Raw genomic sequence first — 16634 nt, 5'->3', positions numbered from 1 at the left:
TACTTTTGCCACTGTTAGAGGAGTTTAGCATAAGCAATCTGAGGTTCTCAAGGATCACTTACTCATAAGAATCTGCCAGTGCCCCACAGCCGTCTGGAGAGGCCTCATTTTGAATACTCCTCTCTACTGAGCTTAGATGGGTGGCCACTAGGGACCATGTCTTTTCAGCAGTGACACCCAGACCCTGGAATATTCCCCCAGATCCATTTTCCTGGCCCTGACTATTATGTTTTAGATGCCAAGCAGAACAGTCGTATTTAGCTTGAATTATTGCAGAATGCTGCAGCAAGGATGCTCATAGGAAGTAGTAGCTACATGAATGTTCTATCCTGTCACAACTGTTTTGGCTGCCTGTTTGCTTCCAGACCAGATTCAAAGTTGGTCTAGAAGCAAACAACTTGACAACTGCAATGTGCTCTATGAGAAGCGACCTGGGAAAAGAGCTGATCCTGTGGTGGCAAGCATGACTTGTCCTCTTAGCTAAGCAAGGTCCACTCTGGTTACAGGGAGACTAGAAGAGTGAGCACTGTAAGATATACCCCTTAGAGGAGGCAGCCACTCTGGGAAGAGTATCTAGGTTCCTTCTCTGGCATCTCCAAGACAGAGCCGAGAGAGATTCCTGCCCACAACTTTGGAGAAAACACTGCCAGTCTGTGTAGACAATACTGAGCAAGATGGACCTATGGGTTGACTCAATATATGGCAGTTTCCTATGTGGGGCTGCCTTTGTACATAGTTTGGAAACTGCAGTTGGTCCAGAATGCGGTATCTCAGAGAAAACCCTATTTTAAAAGATCTACACTGGCTGCCAATACGTTTCTGGCAAAATACAAGATTTTGGTTATGACCTATAAAGCCCTAAACAGCTTAGGCCCTGGGTATTTAAGAGAATGTCGTCTTCGCTATGAGCCACATTGAGATCATCAGAAGAGGTTCGTCTGCAGTTGCCACCAGCTCGTCTGATGGCTACTCAGGGATGGGCCTTCTCCAAGGCTGCCCCTAGGCTTTGGAACGCACTCCCTGCTGAAACAACCCCCCTGCCCATCTCTTACAACTTTTAAAAAGGCAGTCAAGACACATTTGTTTACCCAGGCTTTTAATTAGATACTGTTTTAATAGTCTCGTGGTTTTTAATAGTTTTAACGTTGTTTTAAATTTTAAATTGTAATGTTAACCTTTTTTTACTTGTTTGGTTGTAAACCACCCAGAGACTTGCCTTTTGGGCAGTATAAAAATATGTTAAATAAAATAAAGTTCTAGTTTTGCCCTTTAAAGCCCTACACAGCTTGCATCTGTGTACCTGTCAGATGACATTCACCCATATGAATCTACCAGAGTTCTCCAATTTTCACTGCAGGCCCGGCTCTTGGCCCTCACCATTGATGCAGGGGACTAGGGACAGGGCGTTCTCAATAGTGCTCCCCGCCCCATCTTTAGAATATCCTCCCAGGGTGCTTCATTAATCTCCTTCCTTGATGGGTTTTAGCAAGGACCTGAACACTCCTTTTTTGAGAAGCGTTTTCAGTGTGGCTTTAAACGAATTGCCAGTTTTAATTGGTTTAGTACTGTCGTACACAGTATTTTAGTACTGTGATGCTATCCACCATTTTATCTTTTTTGGTTGTGTTTTTATTGTAAGATGTCCTTAGCAGTAGCATGCTAGAGGGGAGGGATAGAAATATTTTAAAAATAATTATTCAGACTAATTCAAGTTAGTAGATGATATATCCTGCTGCCATTTTTAGTTTGTGTGTTTATGCTGTATAATTGCATTTAATGACTATTTTTTAGTGTGTTATGCAACTGATAAGCAATAATAACAACAACAACAACAACGAGGAGGAGGCGGCAGCGGCGGCAGCAACAGAGGGGGAGCAGAAAGAGGAGGAGATACAAACTGGCAAGTCATCAGATCTTCTGATAACATGGTTAGAGTACAGTAATATACCTTCAGAGGCGCGAGGTAGTTCGGTTCGCTTTGCCGCTTGCTTCAGCATGTAGGTCAAGTAAATATCTCTTTCAGAAACTATTGTTCGGTGAAGGTCAGGAAATTCTCCAATCATTTCTGCCATCATTTGCTCAAGCAAATCCTTTTGTTTACATTTCTCCACATCATCTTTACTGAAACAAATAGCATCTATATTATGTTCTCAGATATGAAAGCACATGTAAACACACTGACCTCTAAAGAAAAAAAGTTAGTAATAGACTGCCATTAGACCAGCCATGTGGTGTTTAGTCTGAGTCAGGGATGTGTGTAAAGTTTATTTTCAGATTTTTTTTTCACCTTAGATGTTACTTTGGCTTTTATAAGCGCACACATATTTCCACTGCAACCAATTATACAATGAAGTCTCTTACTCCGTTGGTTTATTTACCCTGATAACATGGATTTGCAGATGGGAGGAGGGTTTGTTACAGAAATCACTCAAGTCAGATGTATTTTAAAGTAAAACAAGAAGAATATTTAAAGATGTGATCCGAGGTTTGTTTCACTGCTGATTAGTACGGCTGAAGTCTTCCTTGGTTACAAAGTTGATGATTTGAACTTCTCACAACTTCTTACTTTACACACAATATATAAGCAAGGTAGGAGGAAAACCTGGGTAGTTTTTCTTTCTACCTTCTTCCACACAATCACTTCTACCCAGGTTTCCCTCCTACCTTGCTTCCATACAAACAAAAATTCGGAGCGCACACAGCTCCCAAACCCAGGTAGAACACAGTGAGGCTATTCTCACGATGGGGGAAAAACAGGCTAAAGGAGCCCAGCCCGGTTTTCCCCCATTGTGAGAACCAGTGGGCTCGTGGGTGAGCTTGGTGGTTCTCTGGCGGCTAGCCCACCAAAAGAAGTCCTCTTTTTAAACAGGGTTAGCAGAGCAAGTGCTCCACTAACCCCGTTTTCCTGATCGTGAGTCGCCATGGCACAGCTCCGCACCGCGGTGACCCATGAGACCCCTGCCAGGAGACTAAAACAAGCCTCCCAGTCTTGGGGGGTCTCCCCAGGATGCCCTGTGCACTCGCACAGGACATCCTGGGACTTAAGGGGGGGCCCTGATCCCTGCAGCCCCAACCTGCTCCATGACGGAGCCAGCAGTCATGTGGGAGGCCGATCCGGCCACCCAGCAACGAATAACTGCTCGTCTGTGAGGAGAGCCCAGTAAGGCTCACCACATTGCTCATGTGCAGAGCTTCAGTTTTTGATTGTGTGAATGGCCTCATTGTTTCTCAGCTGATCATCTTAAAACTTAGTTAAGGAGGAAAATAAAGTCATTTCTGAATTATTTGATGCAATGTCATTCTCAAAGTTTTTATTTCACAACACATGATGCGACATCACAGGACTCATTTTTACAGATATAATCATTTGAAAAGAGCAACAAAAATGCATCTTTCGAAGAACTACCGCCCCTGTGTGCATGTTCAAACTAACCGGAATTAACCCTGGGCTTCTCAAACTTGGATCCCCAGATAGGTATTATTGGAATTGCATCCCAACACCAGCTGGGGACCCCGGTTTGAGAAGCCCTGGAATTAACCTGTTAAATTTCAGCTAACTGGCTGTACATATTAGAAACACTCTAATCATATTGGGTAGTACCCAAAGAAATGCTTGCAGAAGGAGTTTTAGTAGTGCTGGTTGCAGCAAATACTGTGAGTTTGTGAAAGAGGAAATGGAACATACATTCTGCTAGGACAAGAACTACTCTGGAATGGAGGTAACTTTTTCCATGTCGTAACACTGCATAATATCCTTTTACTTGCACAAGAATATTACGAGTAAACACCAGTACTACATTACAAAGTAAACACTTTAGGATGTTTCTATGTCATTTCCTTGGAGGTGGTTTAGCTTTGCCTTGCTATGGCTCAATCAATTCAGGCCTCAGTGCTCCTAAAATTGGCCTAGTTATACAATAGTATGAAGATTGATTGCTCCACCTTTTCAACATACCACCTTTTATAAGTGGAGCAGAATTCTAATCTGCATTACAGATTAATGTGAGAAGTACAACTGTGAGAAGTAAACAACTGTGAGAAGTAAACCAGACAATGACACTATTAATGGAAGAGTATATGGGTGTGGTCTAGTATATGTAACAGATTTTTAGCAAGCTGTGTTTCTTGGGGTTTCTGTGAGAGAGGTAGCCATTTGATTGGCTCACATGTAACAGTTCCAAATGGACTCTACCATGTGGGGATTAGAGAAAAACACAAAAACAAGGACACGTAATGTGATAGAGATGGTCATTTGAATCCACCTGCAAGCAACTTGCAATTAAAGCTAGCATGTAACACAACCAAGACACCATAGCTCTAGGGAGGGAAAAGCACTTCTTAACCATGGAGTATGTAGTTGTGGTAGTTATGGCAGCTGAAATTGGCTGGTTGCTTTCCTTTAGGGGAAAAAAAGCTTTACAGTAAAAATGGCAACACACAAGAAGATTAAAAGCACTGCATAATAGGTACTATATATCCTCAATGGATTTCATGGTGCACAGAATCTGAGGCAGACTCAGTTTTGTGGTGGTCAAGAAATGGTTAAAAGGGTCTGCAAACTCCTCTAATTGCAACTTGCTAAAACCACAATAATTCTTGCTGACCTGCTGGAATGCAGGCAAAGGGGGCCCTCTGATATCTCTAGATAACAAGGCGCTGGCCAGCAGTAGCTTCAAGGCCACATCTGGAAGGGAGTGAAAAATAGTTTGGCTGTATGGAGGGAGGAGGAGGGGGAAAATGCTTAATTATAACTTAGTAGGTGATTGGTATAATTGTAAGATGACGGTGCTTATTAATGAGAATTGTATCTACAATATGTAAATTGCTATGTATACAAAAGGCGAAGCCACAGTGTAAACAGGGCTCAACCTTTGGGAAATTATTCCACTGAGTCTAATTGCTAGCAATAAAATCTGCTTTCTCTCAATAACTGGTGCCAGTCTCTGTCTCTGAGAACCCGGGGGAATTTCTGCTACATTTCCATCTTCCAAGGAAATCAATTTCACACTGAAAAACAAAATTAAGTAGTCTGTGTCATTCACACAATCAAAAACTGTGTTCTTTCCAGGTTTGGGAGCTGTGTGTGCTCCCAATTTTCTGTTGTGTGGAAGCAAGGTAGGAGGGAAACCTGGGTAGCTTTTCCTCTTACCTTGCTTCCACACAACAGAAAATTGGGAGCACACACAGCTCCCAAACCTGGGTAGAAAACAGTTTTTGATGGTGTGAATGACCTCTATATCTGCTTGCAAACTCATCCACCTCACCTACTATATAAACATACTTGGCAGATACTTCTGATGAAGTTGAAAGGAAAAACGATAAACCAATTGTCACCCTGGTGTATGCAGGTAGTGTGTGGGAGGCATGGAGGAGTAAAAGCATACGAAACACATTCTAATTATATAATGTTATTTTCTTGGAGGGAAATTTTAGCCTTGCTTTGCTATTATGACTGTGTGGCACTCGACATAATTCAAGCCTTGGTGCTGTCAAAATACAAATAGCACAAGGCACATATTTGCTTAGGTAGTTTATTGGGCTTCATTTTACAATTGTTTCAGTATCAGCATGTAATGTTCTGGTCTGACTGAGTTCCAAGGTAGTTTCAAAGTGCATCTTATCCCTGAACATGTGGCTCATGATCATTATCAGGTAATAAGGCATTTTCTATAGTAAAATGAGGACACAGAGTATCTTTTGCAGAAACTAGTCAAGACTAAAAGAGAGGAAGAGAACACTACCATCTTAGTGCTAGTTCAGTGCCAGCAATGTCTTAGTGCCAGCGAAGAAGTCACACAGGTCAATAATACCTCAAGTTTGAGTATCCTGCATCATAAAAGATCTGGCCATCTAGATCCAACAGTTGCAACACTCATTCCTACCTGATTGGGTCAGAGAGGAAGCAAAGGCCCCAGGCAAGTTTGACTTTTTGCCAGAAAGAAAGTGCAGCAATGGCTCTCTTAAATGTGACTGGAATTGGTCTGTCTCCAAGATGAAACTTGCAGAAAGGTACTTTACTAGCCTGCAAAGAGAACATAGCCATTTGTTATTTTATTTATACTTAAAATTTCTATACCACTTTCCCTAAGTTTATCCCTAGGTTAAAATTCATTAGACCAATCAAGAGTACAAACCATAAAATCCAGAAACAAAGCAACAAAAGAACAGAGAAACTAGCACTTCAAGGAAAATGCTTGAATACACAAGGGCTTTACTTGCTTCTTAAATGGAGCAAGGGAAGCCAGGGAATTGATCTTCACTGGGAGAGTATTCCAAAATCTGGGGACAATAACCAAGAAGGTCCTGTCCCATGTGCATGACAATAAAGCCTCTCTCAGTGTCGGCACACATTAGTGGACATGTAACTGGAAGGATAAGATACAAACTACAAGTTATGTTACATAATATTTCCAAATGCAATATGAATAAAGGGATGTTTCTTACACAAAGTCCAATTCAAGATCTTTAAATAGAAGTTGTTGTCCTTATTGATTTTAAATAAGCTACCCAAATAAGTCCCTGACCATTTAGATGAGCAGAAGAAAGCTTGTTGTATGCAACTTCCTCAGAGCAATAGGTTCCTCTTGGGCAGTGCATTGCCAAAATGGTTGGAACTGTATCAGGTGCTACATGTTTCTAATCAAGTGCATGGGCAGGGGTGCCCTCATTAAAATTGACTGAATAGCACAGAATCCATTAGATCAATTTGACAAAACAGGGACCGGTGGGCTGCCCTGGCAGCAGCATGGTGGGCTCTTCTTCTCTCTAATTGTGAAACACTGCTGCCTCCATAGCAGCAGAGTTTAACAACTACTTCTCCTTGGTTTTTCTCCCCAGCAGCTGCTTCATAATGTCACAGGGAAGAAAGCAACTTCATGACATTGCATCATTTCCCTGTACTAGGAGGGGCAGGGGCGCAACCATTCCCTCCCCCCAACAATAATGCACCAGAGAAAAGGAAGCATCATGGCGAAGTTAAGCTGAGCTTTTATACTCCGCCGCCACCTATGGAAATAGCAGCATTTTGCTGTTAAAAAGAAGAGCCCACCATGCTGCCACCAGGTAAGGCCCCCACTGGTCCAATCTGATCATTCAGAGTGCTCAGATATCATTGTATTGGACTGGATCAGATCCGAATGGGCAGTTTTTTCCATCGGACCTGATCAGATAAAAACGGCTTGTCAGATAGAGCTTGCATCAAATTGGTTTCGATTACTGGCCCAATCTGATACACAGCCCGTTTCCAGCTGTATAAAAATCAGATTCATATCCTCATAATGTCAGAAGTTAAAAAAAGTTTTGTTGGTTTTAGGTCCTGTAAATTTTAAATGCTCCATCTATTTTTTTTAAATCACAATTTTGTTAAATGTTTTGATGGGAAGATAGGTAACTGGTTGGAACCGTAGCTAAAAATAGACTAATCTAGCAGCTGAGGCATGGAATAAAATGAATATTTCCTTACCTATCTAACATTTCCTAAGCAGTACAAAAGCCAGCCTTCAAGTTCGAGTCTTTGTTGAGATTAGTCAAAATGAACTATTCAGAGTGAATTGTATAGGAGATGGGCACAGATGTGAGAAGAATCTTATTTTTAAAGATATTTGCATTTTGTTTTGGTCCAACCCTGCCCCAAAAGTTTGAAGTAGAAGCAATGCATCTGCTTCTTTCAATATGGTGAATCATATAGCAGTCCACAGAGATGTTGAGGTGAAGGGATGGTGCTAATAATTTTAGCAGCCGTTATCGTGTCTCATGACAGATCAAAATAAAAGCACCCTAGTTAAAGATCCCCTAGGACTCCTCCAATGTAAGTCTGGTGTATACTGGACTGCAAACACAGATGTTATTGGGGAGTAACACACAGACATATGCATATGGACATACTGAGCACATAAACCTTCTTCCTTCAGAAAGTAGGCAGAGTGAGAAAAAACACAAATAATCTGACCAACTGAAATGCCACAACAAATTTCTTCAGGTACAGGCCTACTGCTATTAACTCAGAATGTTTGCCTCATACCAAAACATCTCACCTCTTTGAAAGCCTCTCTGAACTCTCCTCCAGGAGCCATTCCTAGCTGTTCTGTGATATGTGCAGAGACCTTCAGCAGAAGCATTTGCATCAATCCAGACATGAGTCCATTCTAGACAGAAACATGGAGCCATTAACAGTTGTGGTTAACACCAGTTATTCTGGTAAAGGAGAAAAATACCAACTCTGCTCATTTACTGCAGAATACAGTTCTCATTATTTTAACAACTATATAAAGAAGTAGTAGTAGTTTATTATTAAAGTCAACAACCAGACCAAACATAATTATAAAATGGAAATACAACAGAACAACATACCTCTATACAAAGTTAATATATAGCTGATATATCTGATATATCTGCTGATATATCAGGAACCTGTTCACTGAAATTATTAGCTTATGTGCAGAACTGGAAAATTAACACATTAGCATATTAATATGTTGATCGATCAATAAATCTCTTCCAAATACTGCAAGCAACTACACAAAATCTAGCAAGGTTAAGAGAAATTTTAGGTTGTTGATCTGAAAAGAAGAGAACATAAAGGACATTAGAGCTCCCTGGATACTTATACAGAATGGGGACAATCAGTTCTTGACTAAATATCCCAATAAAACGATCAACACAAGAGAACCAATTCAACATCCAAATTTCAACACAGAAATAGTATATACCTATAGGGAATATTATGAAATCTATGATTTAGAACAGCCGAGGGTAAAATTTCACAATGAGCCTTCAACAAGCCTATACAACAAGATAAATAATTAGCTGGCTTATAAATAAATCTATTCTCTCCTAATCTCGCATATTTAGGAACAGAGCTCAAATCCCTCTGAAATTCCATATCCAAAATGTGTTCTCTCAGTGAAGCCCTCACATTAGCATTAGATTAGATTAGACTGTGCCACCGAGTCAGTGTTGATTCCTGGTGACTACAGAGCCATGTGGCTTTCTTGGTAGAATACAGGAAGGGCTTACCATTGCCTTCTCCTGCGCAGTTTGAGATGGTGCTTTTCAGCACCTTCCTATATCGCTGCTGTCCGATATAGGAGTTTCCCATATTTTGGGAAACACACCAGTGGGGATTCGAACCAACAGCCTCCTGCTCTCTAGGCAGATTGGTTCCCCACTGTGCCATTAGGCGGCACCACATTGCCAGTACCCATTGTAATTAGGAACGCCACAGGGAATCCATATGTCATATGTTTTCTAATTATAATTTTTAACCAATCTGAGTTATGTAAGTCATTCAGTACCAATGGGGCCAAGCTGGATGAAAAAATAATAATTTTAACCAAAAGTTAAAAATATAAAGCCAGACAAGAGTTTCAACCTCGGTAATCCGACTTCTAACCGGACAACAGTATTAGGTGTACATCTCAGGACTGCCAAAATTGATCTAAGGAATTGAGATTGTACGACTTCCAAGGAACAGCAATCTAGGTAAACACATATCTGTGAGCCATATAATAGCTGAGGGAGCACTCTAGCCTGGAAGACCCTAATAGTTGAAGGGGTATGAGAGAGAGTTCAAGCAAATTATGAGGGGCATGGAGAGTTCAAGCAAATTATGTGCGGGAGAATGCCCAGAGGTCAGCAAATGCTATTTTAAGATTTCATATTTCCAAATGGCCTCATTTGGAAATATGAAATCTTAAAATAGCATTTGCTGACCTCTGGGCATTCTCCCACACATAATTTGCTTGAACTCTCCAGCTACCTGTGGCTTGAAATATAACACCCAGATATTTGTAACACAACTTTTGTTCAATATTCACTCCATTAATCTTCCACTTAGGAGGAGTCTTCTAGCAAGAACTACTACTTTAGTCTTCTGATAATTTATTGTTAAATATTCTTCTCTGCAGTACTCTGCAAAGGTATGCAACATCCTTCTCATATCAATTATCTTTTTTTAATTATTTTTTATTAAAATTAATTTAATTAAAATTAATGTTAATGACAAAAGCACTGCATCATTCATATAAAGTAGGACCTCTAAATGTCAATCACATATTTTCGGAGAATGAAACATAATATCTGTTTGTTCTCCAAGCATATTAATATAAAAATTAAACAATGGGGCCAATATGCATCCCTGACAGCCTTTGAAACTATTACAGGTCTAATCAGATGATCCTGATCACAACGTACCCTGAGATAGGTACTCTCATAGAGTGTCCGAATAAGGAGGAATAAAACGACGATCTATAGAAGTAGCTGCCAATTTCATCCATAGTTGTTCTCTTGATATATGGTCAAAGGCGGCTCTAAAATCAATGAATGTAGCATATGAGACTCCTTTTTATTTACCAGCATACTTATTTATCAGATGCTGTAGAACTAATCCTTGGCCTAATGTGGTTTGGTCAGCAATAAATCCTGCCTGTTCATCAGCAATAATATTTTCTGAATCCTTCCAACTGAACAGTTTCAGATACAAGTGCCTAGTGTATAGCTTACTTCCCACACTTAAAAGGCTGGCCTATAATTAGATGGTTCAGACCTATTTCCCTTCTTAAAGATAGGGATAGCCCCAATCCTTTAGGTAAATGTGCAGTCCAATTTATTTAAGTAAATAAAACTGCCAGGACTGGCACCTACCAATTGATATGATAGGTACCAGTTCCCTAAATATTAGAAGAAGTCTCTTGTAATCATAAGGGGCAGGCATCCATTCCACAGATACTAAGCCAACTTGACAGATTTGACAATGTAGCAGCTGGCTCAAAGAAGGTTTCATGTTATCCAGTGTCCAGTGTTAATTTTGTTCAGGCTATCAACAGCACAATTTGGGAAAGTTGTAATATCCATGAACAGCCCAAAGAGCCTTCCCCCATAGCTCTTTGATCCATCCAGCTAATTTTCTCCTTACATTTTTCTTTAAATCTGACCCCCTGTTGTAAGTCTGGTTTATGCTCTGTTCCAGAATTCACACAGCCCTCCGAGTACTTCTGAACAAACTCATTAAAGGCCGAATCAACTGAGTCCACTTTTATTCAAAATAGATTTCATTTTTTGGTAAATATTTATTACGATCTAGGTAGTCAAGAGGCATTGTTTTGATAAGAAATTCACTGTCGTCTGGTAAAGGCCAGCCAGCCATGGTCTTCCTCCGAAGGGAGACCCCTTTGTTCTCATCCCAAATGAGACAGCTCAACCAATATGGAGTCACTTAGCAAGGAGGCTGATTTTCTCCTTCTACCAGCTATTCAGACTCCTGCAATTCAGGAGCATATTTGATGACATGCAAATTCATGAAATTGATGACATGCAAATTCATGAAGTGTTCCATATATACAGGATCATTGCCAACAAGGCTTTCAGTTGTCCACTAATTTGTTTACTTAAGGAGGAAAGGGAGAAGAGGTGAAATGGCATCAAGTTAGTCTGCCTGGCTTTGGCATGATGTTCATCCCTTCCCTACGCAGAGGAAGTGATGAGAAAGCAAAGAGCAAGAGTAATTCATATATACAGGTTTGCAATTAACGTGGATTAAACACACAAACTTTACTTGCTATATAAAAGGGGGGGGGATATCTAAATTGCAGTATATCATTTGCAGCACATTCTCCATATAAATTTAGATACATGCACATATAGACTAGCAATATAACATTTCATGTGTGTTCAGATGTTGGGTCCTTTGCCAGGATTGGGGATCTGGGAAGTATCGTACCCAGTTAGGCTCCTGAAGCCTCTATTATATTGTAGTAGCTGACCACTTTCCAACTACACTTTGATATTTGCAAATACTTTTAGATCTCCAAGATAAGCTGTGAAAACTCTTGCCCCCCTTCCAATCTATGCCAGTCATACTTCACTTGGAATGCTGTGTCCAGTTCTGGACACTGCATTTTAAGAAAAACATTGATAAACTGTAATGGATTCAGAGGAGAAAAACAAAGATGGTTGGACTTGAAGACTCACAAGGTCTCTTCAAACTCTAAAATTCTATGAATAGGGAATGTTATGCAACAAAAACAGCAGAAAAGGTACAAAAACCTCAGCTTCTAAAGATGGCCATTACAAATGAGATATTGTAGGGATTTCTTTGGATGTTTCCAGGAGTGGTCTATACAGGTGGGGGGGGGTGTTAAATGAGATGTGGGTGTGGTTTGCTTCCATTCACCTCTCTCTACCCCAGTCACTGCCTCATTTCACCCACTGTCTTGTTAACCCCAGGCACATGGGCTGCTTCTCACAATGGAGCAGCATCTGTAGTTCATTTACTGACTCCCCTGTAGGGATGTGCGCGAAACAGATTTTGCATTTAATTTCGAGCTCGAAGCAAGACGCAAATGGCCAAAACACGTTGTTGAAATAGTGGTTATCTCATGGAACAAAACCCAAAGGGTTTTGAGTGTTCCGGCTATAGGGAACTATAGGGAACTCAAAACATCCCATTGTTCCCCATAGGTAGCTCCTAGGGACACTGAAGTGGGTTGTGTGGTAGGGCATGATTGGTGCTACCTACCACCCAACCTGCAAAATAAATGGGAGATTTTAAACAAAATTTTAACCTTTTCCCCAAACCCTCATAGGACCCTGTCCCTCTCAACACAGAACACAAATTTCAACTACAGTCCAAAAAAGAATCATTGACCCAGAATCCACTGCCAGTCACAGTGCCTGCACTGCAGTAACATCATTGGCACAAGTTGCTCTCATAGTTCCTAGCATTGCAACAGTTGCCACAGCAGCACCCTTAGCAGCAAGCATAGCCATAAGCTCAACTAGAGCAATTTCAGCCCCATTTTAACTGAGCAGACCTTGCATTACAGACTGCAGAGCTGATGAGAGCAGTGAGTGAAGCACAAGTTAGTCAAGGACAGAAACTGAGCTCATCATAGCAATCACCAATAAATATTACACACAGAGAGAGCTGCCACTGTCCACTTCTTGCCACAACATTCTCTCAAAACAAAAGGAAGGCAGGTACCCAAGTTCTGCCTTTGTCAATCTGAGATACAGCAAAACCAGATAACAGCAATAGTACAGCTTATTATACTTAATGCTGAGAAAACCACAAAATCAAATCTTCCTTCCATCCTGATGTATCCTCCTCAACAGAGGCACACTATAAGGGCTCTCTCTGCCTCCCAGTCCCTATACATTTTGAAACAACCTCCTTTTGGGTTCCCCCTCCCTCCCCCCAGCCAATGGGGCACAGTTGCCCATAACAACACTTGAGTTGTATGATAACAAGCCAACCAAGAACCAAGGAGATTGCAAGCCAATGGGAAGCCAGTGCCAGAAAACCAATCAGCAAGGAAAAACAGGTCTCCAAAATGGCATTTCAACTTGAACCGGGTTGGGTTTATTCCGAGCTTGAAACAAATTCTTTATTTAAGGGTGTTGCGTGCTCAAAACTGCTCGTTTCTAGTCAAAATGTTTCGACATCAAAACATTCTGCACATACCTACTGCCCCGCCCCACAGGTATAGGTTATTCCTTTCTTTTTTAAAGGGTATACAATAAAAGCAGTAGAAGTCATAAAGCCACTTCCTGCTATTCTATAGGCATTTTGTATTAGCTGAATCCTGCACTATTGAATGACAGTACTCTAGATGCAGGGAGTCTTTAGATTTAGCAAGAGAATCCTGCTGCGGCTGCAATGAAAATATTCTGCCTTGTTCTTTTTCCTTTAAGTCTAGAGAGGTCAAAGAATGCAACACAGCAGGAAGGTGTTATGTTTGTCTGCTAGTTTATTCTTATTATAAATAGAAAATCTTTATGATACTAATTAGTTTCAGATTTTAGATATGCACACACACACCACTTTGCAAAATAAGAAACAAAGTGCTGGAGTACTTCATCCCTTCCAAGTAGTCAGAAGACAGAGGCTGGATGCAGAATCCTGCACACTCCTCAAGGGTTCTTGTGTTCTTATTTGTTCAGTTTCTCTGCTCCTGCCAAACCATAAAGCCTGATGGAGAGGGGAGGAAGCAACTGCTGAAAAGGTCACAAAAAAAACAGTTAAAGAAATACCGTATTTTTCGGACCATAAGACGCACTCCCCCCCAAAAAAAAAGTGGGGGGGGGAATGAAGGTGCGTCTTATGGTCCGAATGCACCAGCCGCCCCCGGCGCCCCCCCGCGACCGGATTGGGGGCCAAATCCGCCGAAACTACAGCCGCCGCCGCCCGCCCGCCTTCCCTCCCAGCCGACCGCCCGCCCAAGTCCTCACCATAAGAGAGAGGTTGTTCAAATAACTTGTTCAAATAAGAGAGGAGCTCACAAACAGAGCTCCTCTCTCTGCAAAGTCTCAGCCCCAACTGGGGCTTTGGGCGCAAAGGACGCCTGGGAGTCGGCTGGGCGGGAAGGCGGTCGGCTGCGGCGGCTGTAGTTTGGGCTGATTTGGCCGGTCATTGGAGTGTGGGGGGTGGCTTTCTTGTGTTGGGCGGTTGGTCGTCATCGGCGGCGGCTGTAGTTTGGGCCGATTTGGCCCGTCATTGGAGTGTGGGGGGTGGCTTTCTTGTGTTGGGCGGTTGGGTGGGTGGTAAAAACTGGGTGCGTCTTATGGTCAGGTGCGTCTTATGGTCCGAAAAATACAGTAAGTTGAAAGAGTTCAAGAAATAATTGAGGATGCAAGAGATTTTCCTGCATCTAGGTACCTCCTATTATATCTGTAACAACTAGCCAATTTTCCCATGCAGCCACGTCTCAGCAGGTTCTTCAAGAACCTGATTAGCATTAGTACCCAATGATATTTGTTTCCAAAACCATCTAGTGTCTTCATTTATGCAAAGTGTGTAGTAGTTTGGGATATTAAGCTGGCAAGAAACTGTGGATTAGAAGTTTCACGTTGAGACAAATGCTTGGATACTTAAAGAAAATGTTTCATGTCAAAGGTGTGTTCCCATATATTCATTCTGTATCAGCTTATCACTGGTGTTATACCAGATGTACACCACTCAGTTTTAAGATCTCAAATGTTCCAAATTATCGGTCTACTGTATATCTGCCAAAAAGATCTGATCTGCTGGCATAGCTCTTTGTTAACAGAACTCCAATTCGTTTGAGCTCCTCTATTTAAATGTTTCTCATGCTATAATTTTTATTCCACCCTCCTTTCAAGGAGTTTGGGGCAGTGTACATTGTCTTCCAACCACAACTTCCACTGGAGGCTCAGAATGAGTGCACTTTAAATGAAACTCAAAAGGTGGTGGTGGTGATACATTTTTCCTTGATGAAGAGTTTTAAAAGCAGTTTGGGGTTCCAGTTGTTCATGCATTCATCATCAAACTTATATACCGCCCAAACTTCTCATCTCTGGGCTGTTGTTGAAAGGGAAACTCAGGGAAAAATAAATAGTTACACACATGGGGTTCACTCTCTCTCTCTCTCTTTCACACCCCTCCTCCCCAGATTTCACTGGTAAACCTGTGTCTAGATGGTACCAGATGGTGGCTACTCTTGCACATAAAGGAGTGTTAAAACCTAGACTCCTTCCCCAACATGTTAGTCTTCTACATGGATTTTTTATTTTAAAATGGAATACTAATCATGTGAGCCTCCACCTGCGGCCTAAAATGGTACATTTCATACAAGTTTACTATGCTCACGTGCCTCCCTTTTTACTGCTCCTTACAACCTCCGGCTGTTTTCCAGTTTTATTACTCAGGAATTTATATATTTCTCTCTTCCCATGTTCTTTAACCTTATTACAATTTTATCCCCCCTCTTTTTTATGCATTTTTATGACTTATTATTTCTCAGGAGTGATTCTATTTTTAGTCCTTGTATATCAATATGTACCATTTTATATGTAAACACTTTTATTTATTCTCACTTTTAACATGTAATTGTAAAATGTAATAGTTATTGTATAGTTGTACATCCTGGCTTTTAAATAATTTTACATCCTGGCTTTTTTGTACATCCAATTATTTTTGTACATAATTGTACATCCTGGCTTTTAAATGTAACAGACAGGTTTTAATAGCAACTGTTATTTTGGTTTTAGATATTCTATCCTGGATACTTCTAGCTACTTTCTCTTTTAACATGTGTATACTTTATGCTGGATTGATTGACTGATAAGATAGATACAAGTTTACTACACATATCTGCGATGTCAGAGTGGCCCGTCACCATATTGGAAATAGGAGCCATTTTATGGCTCTTAAACACACACGCACAATTTCCCCGCGTGAAAAATTATGGAGAAATGATTGATTTTGGGGTTCATTGAGGGACAGCTGCAGACCTGTGAAGCATAGTAGGGCACTTTATCTTTATTTCCACCATTTCTCACCCTTTTTTGCATCTTCAGGAACCTAACACACACACTCCTCCGATTCCCATTGCCCCAATGCCCTATTATCCGTGGTTTCGTTTACTGCAGAAATCTGCAGGAATAGAACCCCGCGGATGATGGGGTCCACCTGTACTATGGCTCTTTCTGAAACTGGGACTGCTTTCTTGTGCCTGTAGTTGGGCGAGGACCTGATGCATGGCTCTTCTTCCTGCCATTTCTTGTTATTAATTTTACATTTCTTTTCCATGCAAATATGGATAGTTTCATCCTTCCTCACCAAGGCAAGTAAGAGAGAGGGCACAACTTCCCCAAATATACCCAGTGATCTTCACAGC

The 16634-nt window shown here is 41.1% G+C and overlaps 1 protein-coding gene across 3 annotated transcripts in view; it reads right to left on the bottom strand.

Moving 5' to 3' along the window:
- The window catches only part of TRABD (TraB domain containing), a 54942-nt gene that overhangs the window by 10723 nt on the left and 27585 nt on the right, over window positions 1-16634 (bottom strand). For all 3 annotated transcript variants that reach the window (XM_053257166.1, XM_053257164.1, XM_053257165.1), the window contains 3 exons: window positions 8034-8144; window positions 5883-6022; window positions 1949-2121 (listed from right to left, as the gene is read on the bottom strand). In XM_053257166.1, the coding sequence (XP_053113141.1) occupies window positions 1949-2121; window positions 5883-6022; window positions 8034-8144 (424 nt within the window). The remainder of the gene's footprint in view (window positions 1-1948; window positions 2122-5882; window positions 6023-8033; window positions 8145-16634) is intronic.

The sequence above is a fragment of the Hemicordylus capensis genome, chromosome 5 (assembly GCF_027244095.1).
Source record: "Hemicordylus capensis ecotype Gifberg chromosome 5, rHemCap1.1.pri, whole genome shotgun sequence".
In the NCBI taxonomy this organism is placed as follows: domain Eukaryota; kingdom Metazoa; phylum Chordata; class Lepidosauria; order Squamata; family Cordylidae; genus Hemicordylus; species Hemicordylus capensis.
The sequence above is the reverse complement of the archived record's forward strand: the minus strand, read 5'-3'. Positions and strand labels throughout refer to the sequence as shown.